This window comes from Moschus berezovskii, chromosome 6, assembly GCF_049115385.1.
Source record: "Moschus berezovskii isolate FMDL1 chromosome 6, NW_MosBer_1.0, whole genome shotgun sequence".
NCBI lineage: Eukaryota > Metazoa > Chordata > Mammalia > Artiodactyla > Moschidae > Moschus > Moschus berezovskii.
In genome coordinates this window covers 106,915,665-106,936,877 of record NC_142465.1, presented here as the reverse complement: position 1 = coordinate 106,936,877, position 21,213 = coordinate 106,915,665, and the positions used below count along the sequence as shown (strand labels likewise).

Here is a 21,213-nt window from a genome sequence, read left to right as displayed (position 1 = left end):
GAAAACAGGGCAGTGCACTCATCTTGTATTTCCTTTGAGGAAAATGGTGTTTGAGGGCCAATCATCTAAAAGCATCTGACACGGAACTTGCTAAATTATCAACAAAGCAAAAAAGTTACTTTATTCAGAATATTTCATTTTGAGCAATTTTCATGTAACACAATTACATGTCAACATTGCTCTATTGAAATACAGGCAATTAGAATATCTGAGGCTTCATCTCATATTTAATACACCATCACCAGAAAGTTACTGTGGATGTTCCCGGGACACTGAGTTCACCATCATCATACTCAGGGTTCCCTTTCTCCCCCTGGAGCAGCCAGGGGCTCTCTTCTCCTTCCCCAGGATTAGCTTCCTCTCTAGAGACATTTAGAGAAGAGCCTGAAAGAGCAAAGAGAAGTACAATTAGAACTGAGACAAGGAGACCAGACCGTGTTGTGGAAGTGAGTCAAGTAAGTGGTGATGACAAAGCACCCCTGGGACCCAGGTGTGGGCAGGAGGCTCAGGCTATTTCACATCAGTTACAGTGAGGATGGACCCGGGCTGTCCTCTCAGATCCGGTCCATGTGGTCTCTGGGGCCTCAGCTCATGTGGAAACCCTGCATCACAGGAGACCTGTGCTCACACAGGAGCTCTGGCAAGACCTGCCTCCAGGCTACACAATCAGCAGGGAGATGCCCAGGAATGGTAAGAATCATAACAACGAATTTAAATGTTCTCCTCTCACAACAGACAGACATGAAATCACAATGAGAGAGTGGAGACAGGAAAACCTGAGTTCCTCACTCACAAACCAGCTCTGCTCTTAGCTGACTTGACTCCTGTTCCCAAATGTCCACAAATACTATCACAGGTGCAGCCACAGAGGCCCCTCCCCAGGGACTACTTAGGCCCTCAGATGGAGAAATGTTCTTTTCCATAGAATGAGTGTCTTCTTTTGGCTACTGAAACATCTGGAGCAAATTAGACTTTCAGTTCAGTTCAGTTCAGTTGCTCAGTCATGTCCGACTCTTTGCAACCCCATGAATCACAGCACGCCAGGTCTCCCTGTCCATCACCAACTCCCGGAGTTCACTCAGACTCATGTCCATCGAGTCGGTGATGCCATCCAGCCATCTCATCCTCTGTTGTCCCCTTCTCCTCCCACCCCCAATCCTTCCCAGCATCAGTCTTTTCCAGTGAGTCAACTCGTCGCATGAGGTAGCCAAAGTATTGCAGTTTCAGCTTTAGCATCAGTCCTTCCAATGAACACCCAGGATTGATCTCCTTTAGCTGACCTCAAACTCTGAGTCCATGACCCACCTAATTGCCTTAATGTTAAGGCCACCGTGTATCATTGATGCTTTTGCACTGTGGTGTTGGAGAAGACTCTTGAGAGTCCCTTGGACTGAAAGGAAATCCAACCAGTCCATCCTGAAGGAAATCAGTCCTGAATATTCATTGGAAGGACTGATGTTGAGCTAAAACTCTAATACTTTGGCCACCTGATGCGAAGAGCTGACTCATTGGGAAAGACCTTGAAACTGGGAAAGATTGAAGGCAGGAAGAGAAGGGGATGACAGAGGATGACATGGTTGGATGGCATCACCGACTCAGTGGGCAGGAGTTTGAGTAAACTCCGGGAGATGGTGATGGACAGGGAGGCCTGGCAAGCTGCAGTCCATGGGGTTGCAAAGAGTTGGACATGACTGAGTGACTAAACTGACTGACTGGCCGTGTATCATAGATTTGTACATGTTAGTGCTGACACATAAACAGAGCTCATCTTAAATTATCAGAATGCCTCACAAATTCAATACAGCAGTACATTTTAAAAAAATCTCTAGATACTTTTCATGCATAAGACAACACAAAGGTGTTATCAAATATTTGTTTTATTTTTGGATTTCGTAATGGAAGGACTGATGCTAAGGTTGAAACTCCAATACTTTGGCCACCTCATGCGATGAGTTGACTCACTGGAAAAGACTCTGATGTTGGGAAGGATTGGGGGCGGGAGGAGAAGAGGATGACAGAGAATAAGATGGCTGGATGGCATCACCGACTCGATGGACATGAGTCTGAGTGAACTCCGGGAGTTGGTGATGGACAGGGAGGCTTGGCGTGCTGTGATTTAAGGGGTCACAGAGTCGGACACGACTGAGCAACTGAAGTGAACTGAACTGAACTGAAATATGCTCAATTAATCTATAAGTTTTCTTTTTCTTTTGGCCACTGAGCAATGCTTGTGGGATCTTAGTTGCTTGACCAGGGACTGAACTCAGTTCCTAGCAGTGAAAGCACAGAATCCTAACCACTGGATTGTCAGGAAATGCCCTAATCTTTAAATTCTAATGTAAGCATATCACATAATTTATGTTGTAGTACTTCAAGCAGGTTTTAGAAAAGGCAGAGGCACCAGAGATCAAATTGCCAACATCCGCTGGATCATGGAGAAAGCAAGAGAGTTTCAGAAAAACATCTATTTCTGCTTCATTGACTATGCCAAAGCCTTTGACTGTGTGGATCACAATAAACTGTGGAACATTCTGAAAGAGATGGGAATCCCAGACCACCTGACCTGCCTCTTGAGAAACCTGTATGCAGGTCAGGAAGCAGAAGTTAGAACTGGACATGGAACAACAGACTGGTTCCAAATAGGAAAAGGTGTACGTCAAGGTTGTATATTGTCACCTTGCTTATTTAACTTATATGCAGAGTACATCATGAGGAACGCTGGGCTGGAAGAAGCACAAGCTAGAATCAAGATTGCCGGGAGAAATATCAATAACCTCAGATATGCAGATGACACTACCCTTATGGCAGAAAGTGAAGAGGAACTCAAAAGCCTCCTGATGAAAGTGAAAGAGGAGAGTGAAAAGGTTGGTTTGAAGCTCAACATTCAGAAAACAAAGATCATGGCATCTGGTCCCATCACTTCATGGGAAATAGATGGAAAAACAGTGGAAACAGTGTCAGACTTTGTTTTTTTGGGCTCCAAAATCACTGCAGATGCTGATTGCAGCCATGAAATTAAAAGACGCTTGCTCCTTGGAAGGAAAGTTATGACCAACCTTGATAGTATATTAAAAAGCAGAGACATTACTTTGCCAACCAAGGTCCGTCTAGTCAAGGCAATGGTTTTTCCCGTGGTCATGTATGGATGTGAGAGTTGCACTGTGAAGAAGGCTGACCGCCGAAGAATCGATGCTTTTGAACTGTGGTGTTGGAGAAGACTCTTGAGAGTCCCTTGGACTGCAAGGAGATCCAACCAGTCCATTCTGAAGGAGATCAATCCTGGATGTTCATTGGAGGGACTGATGCTAAAGCTGAAACTGCAATACTTTGGCCACCTCATGCGACGAGTTGACTCACTGGAAAAGACTCTGATGCTGGGAAAGGTTGGGGGCGGGAGGAGAAGGGGACGACGGAGAATGAGATGGCTGGATGGCATCACCGCCTCTGTGGACATGAGTTTGAGTGTACTCCGGGAGTTGGTGATGGACAGGGAGGCCTGGCGTGCTGTGATTCATGGGGTCGCAGAGAGTCGGACACGACTGAGCGACTGAACTGAACTGAACTGAACAGAGACATAAATGCCAAAAGGAGAGTGATTCCTCACTGCCAAAGAGTATGACACCATTAAAGAAAGCATATGGTTGAGAAGTGAAGTGATACTCAGTCGTGTCCAACTCTTTGTGACCCCATGGACTGCAGCCCAGCATGCTTCTCTGTCCATGGGATTCTCCAGGCAAGAATACTACAGTGGGTTGCTATTCCCTTGTCCAGGAGATCTTCTCATCCAGGGATCAAGCCCAGGTCTCCTGCACTCCACGGATATTCTTTACCATCTGAGTCATCAAATGCATGAGACTGCCCAAATTTGAAACTCTAGAGAGGCTGGGCGTTGAGGAGCTCAGATTAGCCCTTTCCATGACAGGAGAAAAGACTGCAGGAGATCAGCTAACCCCACTCACCTGTCTGAGAGGACCTCATCCCATCTTCCTTCTCTGGGAGCACTTCCTCTTCATTACCCTGAGAGGCAGGAGGAACTCCAGGCACTGGCACCTCTTCAGCATCATCATAATCCTCACCAGGGGCATCAGTCCTCTGATCTGGGGCTTCCAAGGGCAGAGCAGAGGTCAGATGAAACCACAGTATAAGTGGGTGATCTGGGAAATAACTAAGATCCCTTCTGACCCAGAGTTTCTGAGCTGCTAAATAGAAGCACCTTGTTTCAAAAGATTTTTTTCTCTAAGACCATGTTTCAGTTTGAAGTGTCTAGAAGCCAAAGCATGATTTTACACATCTTTCTCAAATGAATTCTTATACCATCGAGCATTACTAAAGTATTTTCACAAATTATGCTTTCCAGATGTTATTTTTAAAAACATCGTGTGCCTGTCATGATTCTGGACACAGAGAGCCCAGCCCCAATGTGACACATCACAGAACAGTCAGAGAAGAGAAAGGGCAGACCCCATCTGGAGACAAGGGATGCCTCTGGTCTATCAAAGGAAGACTGTTCCCCTTACATCTTATCTCTATGAGGGAAACTCTCCTCCCCAAAGCCCAGCCGAGGTGGGTCCACCTCTATCACCTGGAGTGGACCTGGAGTCATTGTTGTCCTCACCATCTGACAGGAAGGCTAAAGTGGAGACAAACATCACACGACACACAGAATGACCCTCCCCACACCCACAGGACCTGTGTTAAGGTGAAGAAGGGACAGACTTGGCTCCTGCAGTGTAGGCTGGGAACTCTCAGGGCTCTGAGAGGCCATCCTACCACTTTGGAGGAGCCGCCTCTGTGAGCCTGGGGCACACATGGGGTCTGCAGACGTTGAGATGCACACAGCCAGTGGGGGGTGACAATCGAAGATCCCAGGAGGGCAGACAGAGACACGCACCTGGGCTGCCCAGAAGACCCTCCTTCTGAGTCACAAGGTAATCGAGCTCCTCATACACGGCTTCAGCAAGAGCATCTTCATAGCTGGAAAAGGCTGAGAGATGCCCCAGCAGGTCAGAGAAGCTTCCCCAGACACCCAGGTCCAGCAGGTCCACTTCATCTCCCCAGCGCTCACATGGGGGCTGCCAGGGCCTCAGCATCGTCTCCCACCCCGTGCACCATGTCAGCACTTTCTCCCATCACCTGACCTGAATCCACAGCTCAGCCCTGACTCTTTCTGGTCTCACAGGAGAGGCCATGACTTGTGAGAGTTCACACCCCAGTCCTAAGAACCTCTGCACACTCAGCCCTAAGAGCTCAGCACAGAGCACGTGGAGCTCTACAGACTCAGAACAGCACCTGGCCCAGGTTCCCCTCCTCACACCTGCCCCATCTCCTGCCTCCACACACTCTCCCTGGCCCCCAGGTCCCCCTGCAGCCCACCTCTGCACTCTGCTCTCCATCTGAGCAGCTGAGTCACCAGGATGATGAGGACCAGGAAGAGAAGGGCCCCCAGGATGAGGCAGAGGACCCCAGGCAGGGAGAAGATGCCAGGGAGAGGATTCGAGGCTGGTCTGGTCCCTAGGAGAGCAAGGCAAGTGGGTGTGGAGAAGGTCATACAGAGGCACAGACAAACCCCTGTGCCAGCATTTCCAGAGGCTCCGGACAATGGTGTCCCAGCCTCAGACTCAAGTGAGCTGACAGTGACTGGGGTTCTCAGGGCCTTGTCCTGAGACAAGTCAATTCCATTCAAGCCGAGGCAGAGCCAGGGATTGTCAGGGACATGTCCTGCCAAGATAGCCTCTGAGGACCTGGCTCATCCCCTCTCCTTGGGCTTCAGAAGACAGGGCAAACAGTTCTGGGACCTGCACCTCACTGATGAGGAGCAACACTCAGGGGCAGGTGGGAGAACCTTAGCATCTACACCATGGGAACCAGACTCACTAGGACCCTGGGCATGAGAACCTTCTGACCCCAGGAACCAAGGCAGGGAATTTCCCCAAAGTAATGCCCTGGCTCCTCCCCACCAGCCAGGGCTCCTCAGGCTCTTTCCTCTCCTGAGCTGTCAGAAAGCCCGCAGAACAGACCCCCAGTATTTGAGTATTCTCCCCTGCCCATGGATGGATCACAGTACCTGCTGTATTTGGGGACAATGTTGTCCTTGCACCTAGAAAGAAAAACAGCAGATTGGAGCAGGATGATTGGCCAGAATGTGGGGCAGCCCATTTTTCCTTCCTGAGCCTGAAATCATCCCTCAGTCTCAACAACGTCAGTGTCCGGTCCTTCCAGCTCCTCCGTCCTAGATCAGAGCCCCAGCACCGGGACACTGTCCAAACACAAACTCCCCACCACGCCCGGCCCAGCCCAGTACCCCTGCGCTGCCCCAGCTCACCCAGGGCGGACCCCGAGCCCCTCACTCACCAGAGCACCTCACACCGGCATCCTCCTCGTGCTTGCAGTCGCTCTGCCCCCAGGGCTCCGCAGCACAGTCCCACAGGGAGGACTCCCGGCCCCTGCACCGCACCTCATCCAGCCAGATGCTCCCGTTTCCAGGGCCAAACGCTGCAGCCTGCACGGCTTCCAGGGCCTGGCCACAGCCCAGCTGCTGACACACCACCTCGGCCTCTGCCAGGCTCCAGGAGTCATCGCACAACGGTGCCCCAGGAGCCGCTGTGCCAGACCTCCACCCGCCCTGAGCACTCGCTGTCTCCTCCCCTGAGCCAGAGCTTCTCTCTGTCTGAAAAGGCAGCAGCCCCTCCTGTGACTGCCCCTGGTGGGAGGAAGGCGCCCCTGGGGGCCACGGGGGAGGGGGCGGGGCTGACGTACCTGTGCAGGGGGCAGCACTTGGACAGCTCTTGGGTCTTCTTCCTGCAGAAGCAACAATGGGAAGCTCTGGTTCAGGGACAACTGGGGGAGGTCTTGTCCCCATACATGAGTAACTAAGGTTTTTGCTGCTGCTAAGTTGCTTCAGTCGTGTCCGACTCTGTACGACCCCATAGACGGCAGCCCACCAGGCTTCCCCGTCCCTGGGATTCTCCAGGCAAGAACACTGGAGTGGGTTGCCATTTCCTTCTCCAATGTGTGAAAGTGAAAAGTGAAAGTGAAGTCGCTCAGTCGTGTCCGACTAGTAGCAACCCCATGGACTTAGCCCACCAGGCTCCTCTGTCCATGGGATTTTAGTCACAGTCAAATGACAAGAGACAACAGAAGCTTCACCATCTACTTGGCTGAGAGGTTCACTGCTTATTATCAGCAGCTGAAATTACTTTATCTAATTAGTAGTTTACCAGACTCCACATCCCATAACAACAGCAAACAAACAGACACAGAGACAAATACAAACATTCACCTACCTTTCGTAGACTGAACCAAAACCCATGAATTAGATCTGAAAATGTAAAATCATACTAACGACATCCTACATGGTTGGGAGTGACACAGAAACAGACATAAGTCACCTGCACACGAGATGTAGGCCTCCTCCTTCGGAGAGCATGAGTTGTAGTCCCAAGGGTCAGAAGGACACTGCCAGAGAGAGGTATCAGTTCTCTGACACTGGATTCCATCTACCCAGCGGGGTCTAGAACCTTCTCTAAGAGCAGGAGGAGAGTTGAGACTTCCACTGTCCCCACAGCCAAGCTGCCTGCAGATCATGGACACAGTGATGTCTTCCATGGGGCTTCGGCAGACACTGCCCCAGGTCCCGTTGTAGAAAACTTCCAGCCACCCAGCACACTGATGGTCCTCGCTGACCATCCTGAGGGCCAGGAACTCTAAGGTTGAAAGGGGAAGAGACAGGACACAGTGAACACTCCACTCAGTGTTTTGGGTTTTCCTCTCCCCCAGAAGTTGTGACCATACATCCCTGACCCAGCAGAGGAGATGCCCACTGGGTAACAAGACTGACTTTTGCCTCCCTTTCACCTGACTTTGTCCATTAACGTCTGTATACCTATTTCTACCACAACAATGTCGATACGAACAGAGAGCAAGACGAACCTGGGCAGCTGCAGAGACAGGAGCTGATTCCTGCTTCCCGACAAAACTTCTAAGAGAACAGAATGTGATGTGGACAGTGAGGTGGTCGACAGAATAATGGACCCCCAGAGGCGTCCACAGCCTAATCCCCGAACCTGTGACATGTTACCTTACATTTCAAAAGGGACATTACAGATGTGATTAATAAGGACTTTGGGATGGAGACATAAAGCTCAAATATTGTGGATTAACCATGTGAGCCCCGCCTAACACATCTTTAAACCCAGTACATTGAGAAATGCATCATCTTTCCCAGCCCCAGTCAGAGGGAAATGTGTGAGGGAGAACAGTCAGGAGAGGCACTGTTGTCTGAAGAAGAGGGCTCTGAGCCAAGAAATGAGGCCACACAGAAACCATAAAAGGCTGGGAAAGGAGTCCTCCCCAGAGACTCCAGGAAGAACGCAGCCCTGTAGACACTGGGATGTTGGCCAACAGAGACCCTCGTCAGACTCCTAGCAAACAGAACTGTAAAGGAAAAATCTGAGTTTTCACTATGCCAGGCTCCTCCGTCCATGGGATTCTCAGGAAGAATACTGGAATGGGTTGCCATGCCCTCCTCCAGGGGATCTTCCTAACCCAGGGACTGAACCCGCATCCCTTACATGTCCTGCTTTGGCAGGCAGATTCTTTACCACTAGTGCAACTTGAGAAGCCCAGGATTTCAAGGTGTTACTACCACAGGTAACTGCAGAATGAGCCCTGCTTTCAAGTGGAAACTGTAAGGAATGACTCTGCCAGGAAACACTGGTGAGAAGAAAGGACCAGAATCTCAGCTGCTGCGGGAGGCAGTGAAAGCACCTCATCTTCACGGCTACTGGAAAGACAGTTTCCATGGGAGGAAGCTTCCTTCTCTGGTCCTTTTAGCATCTCTCCATCAGCGCTCAGACCCCGTCCTCCAGGGCCCTCCCCTCCCCCAGCCTGTGGAGAGTGTGCAGCGCGGACCTGAGCAGATGACCCCCGCGTCCTCCTTGTGTCTGCAGTCGTGCCGCCCCCAGCCCCGGGAAGGGCACCTCCACACGTGGGACTCCTTTCCTGTGCAGTTCAGGTCGTCCAGCCAGATGGGCCCTGATCCCGCCCCGAAGTGAGCAGACCTCGTGGCATTGAGGGCTTCTCCACAGCCCAGCTGCCTGCACACCACGCGGGCATCGTCCAGGTCCCAGCCGTCATCACAGATGGTGCCCCAGGAGCCCTGGTCAAAGATCTCCACTCTCCCGGCGCAGGGCCCGCCCCCGTCCACCAGGCGGAGGGGCCTGCTGTCTGAGGAGAGAGAAATGGGACAATGGGACGTTGACCTGGGGAATGAGAAGGGTCTTCTGTCCTGTGGGACCCTCACCTGAGCAGTAGGGGGCGCTCTGCTCTGAGGCCGCAGAGCCTGCTGGTTCTGACAGGGAGTCATTGCACTGGGGCAGCACCTGGGTCTGGTTTCCTGCAGAAACAGCGATGATCAGGGTGTTGGTGATTGAAAAACAGGAAACTGAATTAAACTAAATAATGACAAGCAGTGGGGTCTGAGAAGAAAAATGGAACATAACAGGTTTTGGAGTTGTTTCGTTGCTCAGTAGTTTCCAACTCTTTTTGTCCCTATGGACTGTAGTACACCAAGCTCCTCTGCCCATGGGATTCTCCAGGCAAGAATACTGGAGTGGACTGACATTTCCTCCTCCAGGGGATCTTCCCTACCTAGGAATCGAAATGTCATCTCCTGTATTTCCTGCATTGGCCAGCGGATTCTTTACCACTGAGCCTTTAGGGAAGCCCAGGTTAACATAGTAGTAAAATTTTCATAACTGTATGTTCGCCTTTGCTATGGAGAGTTCTGCTTCTAACAGTGCGTCATTTTTTGTCTCAAGCACTAAGAATGAGTGAAATAAGTTCTGTCCCTAAATCTATCCCTAAATAGAAGAAGCAAAATAAAACACTTTCTGAAGTATTTCTACAATTTGTCATCTACAATGTCTGTTTTAAAAAATATTTATTGAAAATAGATCTCATGAGAAACCAAGAGGACATGTAGGCATTAGAAACAATTTCCCAGGATACCCAGCTACTAGAGTTACTTGACAGAGATTTTAAAAAGGCTTGATTAAGGTGCCCATGGAATTAACTGACAAAATGTGTACCCTGATGGAAAAAAACAAATAATGATAACAACAGCAAAAACAAAAACAATTAAAAAATCTAGAGCTGAAAAACTTAGTAGTTTTGAAATTAAGAACTAAAGAATGAACATACCAGCACATTAGCTCAGCATAAGGGAGAATCAATAAAGTGGAAGGTCATAGGACAAATACGCCTCTAGTTAGAAAGGCAGGCCACATGATAAGTGTCCCGATTACACTGCTGTATAACACATTACAAAAACAGCCTCTGAAGCTAGATATGTATATCTCCACACTCTTCATTTTCTTAAGACTTCCTGGGTCAGTAATTTGAGAAAGACTCAACTTGGCAGTTGTGTCTTGGGATCTTTCATGTAGTTGCACTTAGATATTAACTGGGGTTGAAGTCAGCTGAGGACTTGATTGAACTTTGGTTAATAAGGAAATTTCTTGAATTATTTTAAGGATAAAAGGACATCATGACTGCAACCTAATTCAGAAAGACTTTATATATTTATGGAGAAATGGGGCAGGAGGGGGACAGAGAGAGAGAGAAAGAGAGGAAGATTAAAGCAAAATACTAATATTGAGAGATCTAGGTAAAAGTCATCTGGGAATTTTTATACTATTTTTGCGACTTTCATGTCTCACATTAGATCAAAATAAAAAAAAATTAAAAGGTGAAAATAAGTCAGAAAGAATTAATTCCTAGGACACTTTCACTAAAAGAAACACAAATAATTTCAAAAACGTGAAACACCTAGGAGAAAATCTAATAAAAGATGGGCAAAACCTCTGATAGACCTAACTGAATGGATGGATATGTCATGTCAGTGAATGGGGAGACTCAAAATAGTCAAAGTCAGTCATCCTCAAATTTCTGGTAGACTAAATATAACCTCAATCAAAATACATTTATGAAGTTTCTTTTGGTGAAAAATAACAAACCAATTCCAAAATTTTTTTTAAACATAAAAGGCCAAGAATGATCAACACAGTTGGCAAGAAAAGCAACATAGTTAATATAAAGTAACTCTTGTAAATTAAAATTACCTAAACTTACTGTAAAATTACAATAATTAAGAAAATACAGTATTGGTGCAAGGATAGACAAATGATACAATGGAACAGAACAGAGAGTCTCAAAAAGGCTTAGACACACATGCCCTTCTGCTTATGGCAAAACTGGCACACAGTGGAGACAAAACCTTTTCAGAAAAAGATTCTGAGTCACTTAGATGTCAATATGAAACTTGACCCTTATCTTATATAGATATCAATCTCAGAAGGAATATACAATTATATGCAAGAGAAAAATAAACTTCTATAAGATACTATTGAAGAATGTTTTTATGGTCTTGGAGTAAGCAAAGTTCTTTTCAAAAGGATGTAAGAAATACTAAAGATACCAGGAAAAACTAGTAAGTTATATTTCCTTAGGATTAAGAACTTTGCTCATCTGAGGACATGGTACCATTAAGAAAATGAAAATAAAAGACCAAGGATTAAATAAATAGCATAGATTTTCACCAAAAGGCATTGTCATGTTAAGTTGTGGCATCATATTTGTAATACTCAAGGACAGAAAACAATTAAAATCTCTACCATCAGTCGAATGGATCAGTATATTGTTATGTGATCATTCAAAGAACTACTCTACAGTAATAAAAATGAATAGTCAGCTGCTGCAAACAACATCATGAGTGAATCCCCAACATAATGTTGAGTCAAAGAAGTCAGACACACAAGAAACATACTGCATGATTTTATATAAAGTTCAAAAATCAATAAAATATCCTATGGTGTTGTTATTATTGTTGTTCAATTGCCCAGTCATGTCCAACCTTTGTGACCTCATGGACTGCAGCATGCCAGGCCTCCCTGTCCCTCACTGTCTCCCGGAGTTTGCCCAAGTTCATGTTCATTGCATCAGTAATGCCATCTAGACATCTCATCCTCCGACACCCTCTTCTCCTGCCCTCAACCTTTCCCAGCATCAGAGACTTTCCCAACGAGTCATCTGTTCACATCAGATGATCAAAGTACTGGAACTTCAGTCCTTCCAGTGAATATTCTATGGTAGTAGAAGTTAAACTGTTTCACTGGAGAGAACACAGGACATAGTTACTAGGAGGCAACAGTGACTCTGTAGTGCTGGGAATGTTCTCTTGGCTTATCTAGGTTGGGGAACATGACTGAGGTCTACACTTACTGCTGGTACATTGTTTTCTATGATTATTTGTAAATAATAATGCTGCTTAAAAATATATTATTCCCCTTCACACTTCTTGCCCTGACCTGAAAAATGAATGAACAATGAGAGGAAGCATATTTCACCATGAAATATCTGATTTTTGAAGCCAAGTTTCCCTTACTCTCTGCTCTTGGGGACATCTCACTCCACAAGTACCAGTAACCCTTCTCCCTTCTCTTACCTGAGCAGATCACATAGGCTGTGTTGCCATGGGAACAGTCAAGACCACCCAGGGCAGTCACAGGGCATGTCCATAAGAAGGGCTCAGCCCCCGAGCAGTGAAATCTGACTGTTGAGATCTGATCACCTTCTTCTACAAAGTGTGGTCCTCTGGGGGTGGAGATGGCAACTCCACAGCTGAGCTGACGACAGACAACATTGGCGTTGGCCAGACTCCAGTGGGAGGCACAGAGCACTCTCCATTGTCCAGAAATGTTCATCTCCACCTGCCCCTCACACTGAGAGGAGCCGTTTGTCATGAGCCGGACTTCCGAGTATGCTGGTAGAAGAAGACAGGATTTCAGTAAAACCTCATTTTTTAAAAAACCTGAACAGACTGTGCAGGAAGGTTAAGTCCTGACCTACATCTCACCTGAACAGACAACCTGAGCAGCTCCACTGTGGTGACAAGTGCCCCCTGGACAGGGCACTCGGGGGCAGACCCAGAGCTCAGGCTCCTCCCCTTTACACCTGAACTCTTCAGCCCAGATCCGGCCATCTGACTCTCTGAAGGGCACATGTCCCAGGACAGACACAGCCTTGCCACATCCCAGCTCTGCACAGATGACCTGGGCAGTGGAGAATGTGAAGTTTCCATCAGGCACTGGGGTCCAGTCTTCTCCAGAATGTACTTCTACTCGCCCTGAGCAGGGTCCTTCTCCTCCAGCCAGACGCACAAATCCTAAGGGAACCAATCAACAGCAGCAACAAAATTTGACAGTTATTGTCAGAATTGTATTAATATTTTCATGAGCAAATTTATGAAAAGAAACCCAGAAAAATTTGCAGTCAGTAAGAATGCATATTTTGAGGTTGATTAGGATGAGGATTCCAGAGAAGGCAGTGGCAAGCCACTCCAGTACTCTTGCCTAGAAAATCCCATGGATGGAGGAGCCTGGTAGGCTGCAGTCCATGGGGTCGCTAAGGGTCGGACACAACTGAGCGACTTCACTTTCAATTTTCACTTTCACACACTGGAGAAGGAAATGGCAACCCACTCCAGTATTCTTGACTGGAGAATCCCAGGGACGGGTGAGCCTGGTGGGCTTCCGTCTATGGGGTCACACAGAGTCGGACACGACTGAAGTGACTTAGCAGCAGCAGCAGCAGCAGGATGAGAATTCCTCATCTAGGGGCCTGGAAACGACAAGGCCCAAGGAAACTGCATTGCAGTGGGCATCAGACTTGAGCACAGAGCTGAACTAACCCAGAGTGAAGTAGGTTTATGGGATTCAATAGTTTAAAGGACTAAGATCCAGACAAAATTAGAAGGCCATCTGAGATTTCTGGAGCTAGAATTCTGGCCAGTTTTCTCTCAGGAGCCAATAATCAAGTCACTGAAGACAGGGAACCTCATAGCGGGATATCTATTAATTCAGGCTAGACTGTAGACAGAGTTAGGGCTCACAGGAGGAAAGCTAGACATCATACCAAGTCTACAAGTTTATTATGATTTGATATATATTATAACAAGCCTATTATGATTTCACATATATTGGCATTGGAAACAGCACAATTATTTCTCATAATTCTTGATGGTGAAAAATTCCCAGAATTTCTTAGGTGACTTGATTGTGAAAAGAAGTTGTCTATAGATGAGTTTGAATATTAAGAAAGTTCAGAGAGTCATAGGAGAGGGAGGGGCTGGTCCTAGCCATCTTTCTTGAAAGCCTAGGATTTATCAAGGGAGAGAATGAGTTTTCAGTGGGAGTATGCAAATCAGCTGAGTTTGATTACTTTCTGCTAGACATGGTGATGGACAGGGAGGCCTGGCGTGCTGTGATTCATGGGGTCTCAAAGAGTCGGTCACAACTGAGCGACTGAACTGAACTGAACTGAACTGAGACATGGAAATCTAAGACATAGGAATCTTAGCAAATACTAAGAAATTATTATAATTTAATGTATTTTAATCTTACATATATGGTAACTGCGTATTCCTTTCCTATTTGGATTCTTGAGAAATAGCTAGCATGCGTAAATAAAGGAGAGGGAAAGAAAGAGAGCAGAGAGCAAACAAGCCATATGTAATTTAGAGATTTCCAAATGCAAAAGCCTCAATATAGATGAAAGATTGACAGACTTGAGGAAAATATTTGTCCAAGTTTTTGACACATTTTATCCACTGTGCTCCTCCCATCTGGCCACTTAACTCTGCCACCCTTTCCCATTTTACCCACTGCAGACAAGAGAACAATCTTAAAAGCTACAAATGGATGGAAAGGAGACTCTGAAAGGGAAGAACATCTGTAGGAGTGGAGTGTGGGTGGGATGTGTGGTAGATTAAACTGGGATGGAGTATAAAACTGAAAGAAATCAAACTGGTCTGGTGGGGAGTTCGATTACAGGCTACTCTTTCTAATTAAATAATTTTTACTCAACACCCTGTTAGTTTCTGTATTAATCCCACCAGATTAAGAATTTAGAAAGAACAAATATTGCTTACATGTTATTGTAGATAGCCTGACACATGTTAGACACTCAGATATATTTGGAACAAAGTCTTATATATATCAGGATAGTCTCCGGAGACAAATTATTTCTTTTTTACTTTATATTTGCCTTTAAATTTTACATGGAAAAATAAGTGTGTGAACATTGTAAGAAAATTTATGAACTAGAAGGCTGATGTGAGGGGTAAGTTATTAAAAATAATAAAATCAACTATGTTCTTTTATAACAACAGAGAGAATGGAGCAGAATATAAATATCTAACAGACACAAAGACATACACACACAGAAATTTAGTATTTGAAGAAGGTAATACTTTATATCATCAGAGAAGACAAACTGTTCAATAAATAGGCAGAAACTCTTTTTGGCCTCCATTTTCCAAGTTTAGTCCATTTGCAAGAAAGACCTCAACCTGAATCATAGGAGGGACCTCAGGGGCCAGGCTGTCAGGAAAGGATTCTTTCTGCACCTGTGCCTGGGCCTGGGAGAGATCTGATTTTCTGTATCTCAGCTTCTTCTTAGGGTCCTTTGTCCCAAAGGCTATCTCACTGTTATAGCTTTGGGGCTGGATTTTATCCAGGGAACCACGAGGGCATAAGGGACGGGGTGGGTTTTCTTCATTGTTCATGTACATCACATCCTTATTTCTCTCCCTCTGATCAAGGTGGCCTCCACTCTTCTTCCTGTAGCTGGGATGCATCTGCCTCCAGACCAACTCTCAGCCCTCTGACTTTCAGCCTCACCTGACCCTGGACCCTCTGGCTCTTCACCCATCACTCTGGACTCCTACTGGTTTGACTGGAACAGAGCACTGTGTGGCCTGAGGTGTAGGAAGTATCTCTGTTGGATGAGGTATCTGGCCTTTCAGAGATCCTCAAAATGAGGTATCTGGCCTTTCAGAGATCCACAGTGATCAAGTATCTTCCTAGAAGACCAGACCTGCCCTTAACCCTTGGGCTGACCATTCCCCTCTGAAAACCAGAGGGGATCAGTGTGAACTTTACATCAAGGTACATCAAAGGCCAAGAAGGGTGGGTCCCTAGAGGCCCAGAAATAGAACCTCTGATTGGGAAATGAAATGGAGAGAGAGGAGAGGCTGCAAAGGAGTCATATCTGAATCCTCTGCAGAGGTCTGATGTTTAAGTAGGAGGATGTTATTTTGAAGGCAATATTGAGAATCTATTTTCATGTGGTTTATTACAAATACAAGCATCTTTTTAGAGTCTGTTATATTCAGGAATTCTGGCTGATGTTGGGAATGTAAATCACAATAAAACAATGCTCTTATCTTTTTAGAAGTGCAGGAGAAAAACAAGTAGACAGTTTTAAGTCCTCTAAAATGTTTATGAGAGACTTGGATAATCAAAGGGAAACTGCCCTTTCAGAGGGCCATTTATTTATATGAATCAACAGCAACAAAGGCAAAATGAAACTGTGGTCAGATATATCCTTGTCTGGTCTCTTGCTATACGGACAGCCTGTGTCCTTAGGCACACATAGCATCCTCCACACCACACCTGGACCCTCAGTGCTGCTCAGAGAACCCCACAGGTGCCTTTGTCAGATCCCATTTCCCTGCCATCCCTCTTAGCTATGATAACTCTCTTTCAGCTTCTTCAAAAATTATTTTTGTCTCCTTATTTCTAGCAAATAAACTCCCAAGTGTAATTCTCTTATAGCACTGAAATCATCAAGTGTGAACTATATAATCTCTTACTATAAAACACAGAATCAATATTTCATTGCCTCCACCATTGATGTGTCAGTGAGCAACACATGGCTAAGTGTTCTTTCAAAGTTCTGGTTTATGCAGATGTTTTAAAAGAAAACATGGACAAAGAATCTTTTCTAATAACAACGGAAGGAGAAGCTATGACTCAGAGCATTTCATCCACAGTTCTCTGGTTCTACCAGCGAAATGGCTATGAATATTTACATTTAAATTTGCAAAGGAGACTTAAAATTTGGCATAAATCCATAAATTTCTTTATGATTTATTTAATGATATCCCCTGTGCCTCCACTTCTACTGTGCTTTCCACTTCTAGTGCAAAATAGTGTGTCATAGGGTAACTATGGAAACAACTCCACCCAGGGAGGTGCACCCTCATTCTTGTCACTCCCTCCTATGGGTTCACTGCGCAAAGGGGTGTGTGTGTGGTGATTTGTATTTCACTATTTCAAAAATTATATTAAAAATTATGAAGATTAATTTTAATTGGGAATAATAGATTAAACTCTGTCAGGTAAGATAACTGAGGAAGAAATATCAGAGACTGACAAGAGGAAAGCAGTTGAAGCCCATCGCTCACAGGTAAATGTGCCCTCAGGGAGGATGGGTAGATGTCTTATACCTCTCTAACTCAGTCATCTTCTATTGCCCAGGTGATCAGACACCAACTTCCTTGGAACTTTCTACTTTCTTAGCCCATGGACAATGCACTGACCGTACCTGAGCAGACGACCCCAGCATCCTCTACATGCCCACAGTCGTGCCGTCCCCAGCCCCGGGAAGGGCACCTCCACACGTGGGTCTCCTTTCCTCCGCAGTTCAGTTCATCCAGCCAGATGGGTCCTGATCCCTGACCTAATTGAGCAAATTTCAAGGCATCGAGGGCTTCTCCACAACCCAGCTGCCTGCACACCACGCGGGCATCGTCCAGGTCCCAGCCGTCATCACAGATGGTGCCCCAGGAGCCCTGGTCAAGGATCTCCACTCTCCCGGCGCAGGGCCCGCCCCCGTCCACCAGGCGGAGCTGTCTGCTGTCTGAGGAGGGAGAAATGGGACAATGGGGCGTTGACGCGGGCGTCGGGGAGTGGGATGGGGCGGTGGGGATGAGAAGAGTCTTCTGGTCCTGAGTCTCCTCTGAGGCTGCAGAGCCTGCTGGTTTTGAGACACAGAGTTTTTGCATTTGGGCAAGTTCCTGGGTCTGGTTTCTTATAGCAGCAATGAGAATAATGAGGTTGAAAATGGGCAAAAATAGGAAACATCACTCTACTGAGTAGTGTGAGACAGATGTTGTTACCCAAGTCCTATTGGTATTAACCTTCTGATTTGTAGAGTTCTGCATTGTTGTGGTGGAGTCCCCAAGTCATGTCTGACTCGCTTGTGACCACATGGACAGTAGTTTGCCAGGCTTCTCTGTCCGTGGGATTTCCCAGGCAAGAACACTGGAGTAGGTTGCCATTTCATTCTCCAGGGGATCTTCCCAACCCATCGATCAACTGGATATCTCCTGCACTGGCAGGTAGATTCTTTAACACTGAGCCACCAGGGAAGCCTGACAAAGGTCTGTCTAGTCAAAGCTATGGTTTTTCCAGTAGTCATGTATGGATGTGGGAGTTGGACTATAAAGAAAGCTGAGCACAGAAGAACTGATGCTTTTGAACTGTGGTGTTGGAGAAGACTCTTGAGAGTCCCTTGGACTGCAAGGATATCCAACCAGTCCATCCTAAAGGAAATCAGTCCTGAATATTCATTGTAAGGACTGATGCTGAAGCTGAAACTCCACCCCTTTGACCACATGATGGGAAGAACTGACTCACTGGAAAAGATCCTGATGCTGGGAAAGACTGAAGGCAGGAGGAGAGGGGGATGACAGAGGATGAGATGGTTGAATGGTATCACCGACTCAAGGGACATGAGTTTGAGCAAGCTCTGGGAGTTGGTGATAGACAGGGAAGCCTGGCATGCTTCAGTCCATGGAGTCACAAAGAGTCGGACACAACTGAGTGACTGAACTGACTGATAAATAAATAAGAAAATTTTAAACATTCTAGAGAAAAATAAAAATGGTAATGAAACCTATCATAAAGTCTTCTAAAATAACTTTAAATATTTACTTGTTTATAACTCCTTGCATCTAATAACAAATATAGAAACAGATATACAGACATCTCCAAATGTGTACACACACACACCCCTACCTGAATTAAAGTTTCACTAGAGGAAGGTCTTTGCATATCTTATTTACCCTGTGTTTCTGCTATTAGGACAGTGCCTACATATTGTACGCACTCATTCAACAAGATTCAACAAGTATTATATTGAGAAGCTTTTCTAAATACCTTGATAGTTGCTTAATAAATATTTATTGAATCAATGTGTAGATGAATAAAATTCAGTGAAACAGAAGTCCTTTCAGTTCAGTCCAGTTCAGTTCAGTTCAGTCACTCAGTCGTGTCCGACTCTTCGCGACCCCATGAATCACAGCACACCAGGCCTCCCTGTCTATCACCAACTCCCAGAATTCACTCAAACTCATATCCATCTAGTCGGTGATGCCATCCAGCCATCTCATTCTCTGTCATCCCCGTCTCCTCCCACCCCCAATCCCTCCCAGCATCAGACTCTTTTCCAGTGAGTCAACTCGTCGCATGAGGTGGCCAAAGTATTGGAGTTTCAGCTTTAGCATCAGTCCTTCCATATTAATAGTAAAGCAAATATAAATTAAAGGTAATGGTTTATGATAATAAATAGTGCATATTAAAAATAAGTTTAATTTAACACACAGCATTGCTATAGATAGGCATTGTTGGGTTTCCCCAGTGGCTCAGTGGTAAGGAATCTGCTAGAAATACAGAAGATACAGGTGTGATCCCTGGGTCAGGAAGATCCCCTGGAGAAGGAAATGGAAACCCACTCCAGTATTCTTGCCTGGGAAATCCCATGGGTAGAAGAGCCTGGCAGGCTACAGTTCATGGGGTGGAAAAGAGTTGAACACAACTTAGTGACTAAACAACAGCAACAAAGTTAATTTGTCCATAAGCACAGAATTAATTTATATTCAAAATTTCACTTACATAATGTTAAAGGAAAATTATTAAATAGATTCTAAAGCTACTCTTATCTATTATTCATATGACACATAGGCAATTGTACAAGAACAATAAAATACTTAGGGATAAATTTAACAAAGGAGGTGAAAATCTTGAACAGTGAAAGCTATAGGACACTGATGAAAGATATTGAAGAAGACACAAATAAATGAAAAGATAACCTGTGGTCATGGGTTGGAAGACCTTATATTGTTAAGATGCTCATGCTACACAAAGAAATTGAGAGATTCACTGTAATCCTTAACAAAATTCAAGTGTACATTTTCACACATATGGAATAAACAATCCTAAAGTTTCTATGGGGCCACAAAAGACCCTGAATATCAAAATCAGTCTTGAGAAAGAAGAACAGTACTGGAGGTGTCATGCATCCTGATTTCAAGCTATATTACAAAGTTATAGTAATCAAAACAGTATGGTATTGGTATAAAAAGGAACACAGACATCAACAGAATAGACAGCCCAGAAATAAACCCAAATATATACAGTCAATTAGCTTTTGACAAAGGATCCAAGAATACACAACAGGAAAATGACAGTCTCTTCAATAAATGGTGTTAGGAAAGTTGAACAGTCACATGCAAAAGATGCAAAGGCACCACTATCATACACTATTCACAAAAGTCAACTCAAAATGGATGAAAGACTTGATCATAAGTCCTGAAGTCATAAAAATCCTAGAAGAAAAAGTAAGGGAAAAAATGTCCTTGACCTCAGTCTTTGTGATGATGCTTTGGATTTGATGCCAAAAACAAAGGCAAAAAAAGAAATATAACCAAGTGAAACTACATAAAAGTTAAAAACTTCTGCATAACAAAGGAAATGATACACAGAATGAAAAGACAATCTACGGAATTAGAGAAAATATTAGCAAATTAAATGTACTTGATAAGAGTTAGTATTCAGACTATTAATATTTAAAGAACTCATACAACTCAATAACAGAAAAAAAAGGTCTGATTTCAAAATGGGCAGAAGACCTCAATAGACATTTTTTTTTTCCCACAGTAAACATACATCTGGTCAACATGTACATGAAAAGGTGCACAATATTACTAGTCACCAGGTCAATGGCAAATCAAAACCTCAATAAGATATCACCTCACAGAATTGCTTTTATCAAAAAAGAAAACAACAAGAAATAACAAGAGTTGTGATAATGTGGAGAGAAGAAAAAGTTTATACACAGTTGCAGGAGTGTAAGTTGATGCGTCCCCTATGGAAAACAGTTTTGAGGTTCCTGAAAAATTAAAAACAGAACTGCTGTATGATTTAGCAATTTTCCTTTTGGGTATTTATCTGAAGGAAATGAAAACACTAACTTGAAAATATATGTGAAACCCAATGTTCACTGCAGAATTATTTACAATCCCAGACAATG

The 21,213-nt window shown here is 45.1% G+C and overlaps 1 protein-coding gene across 1 annotated transcript in view; it reads right to left on the bottom strand.

Moving 5' to 3' along the window:
* Nucleotides 1-219: 219 nt before the first annotated feature.
* The window catches only part of LOC129536142 (scavenger receptor cysteine-rich domain-containing protein DMBT1-like), a 141,847-nt gene continuing 120,853 nt past the window's right edge, over nt 220-21,213 (bottom strand). Inside the window, 14 exon segments of the mRNA XM_088837051.1 lie at nt 220-384; nt 3,960-4,097; nt 4,892-4,984; nt 5,374-5,511; nt 6,065-6,097; nt 6,352-6,580; nt 6,582-6,667; nt 6,757-6,798; nt 7,389-7,703; nt 8,911-9,225; nt 9,302-9,394; nt 12,503-12,820; nt 12,914-13,222; nt 17,446-17,760. Coding sequence (XP_088693177.1) covers nt 239-384; nt 3,960-4,097; nt 4,892-4,984; nt 5,374-5,511; nt 6,065-6,097; nt 6,352-6,580; nt 6,582-6,667; nt 6,757-6,798; nt 7,389-7,703; nt 8,911-9,225; nt 9,302-9,394; nt 12,503-12,820; nt 12,914-13,222; nt 17,446-17,760 — 2,570 coding nt within the window. The 3' untranslated portion in view covers nt 220-238.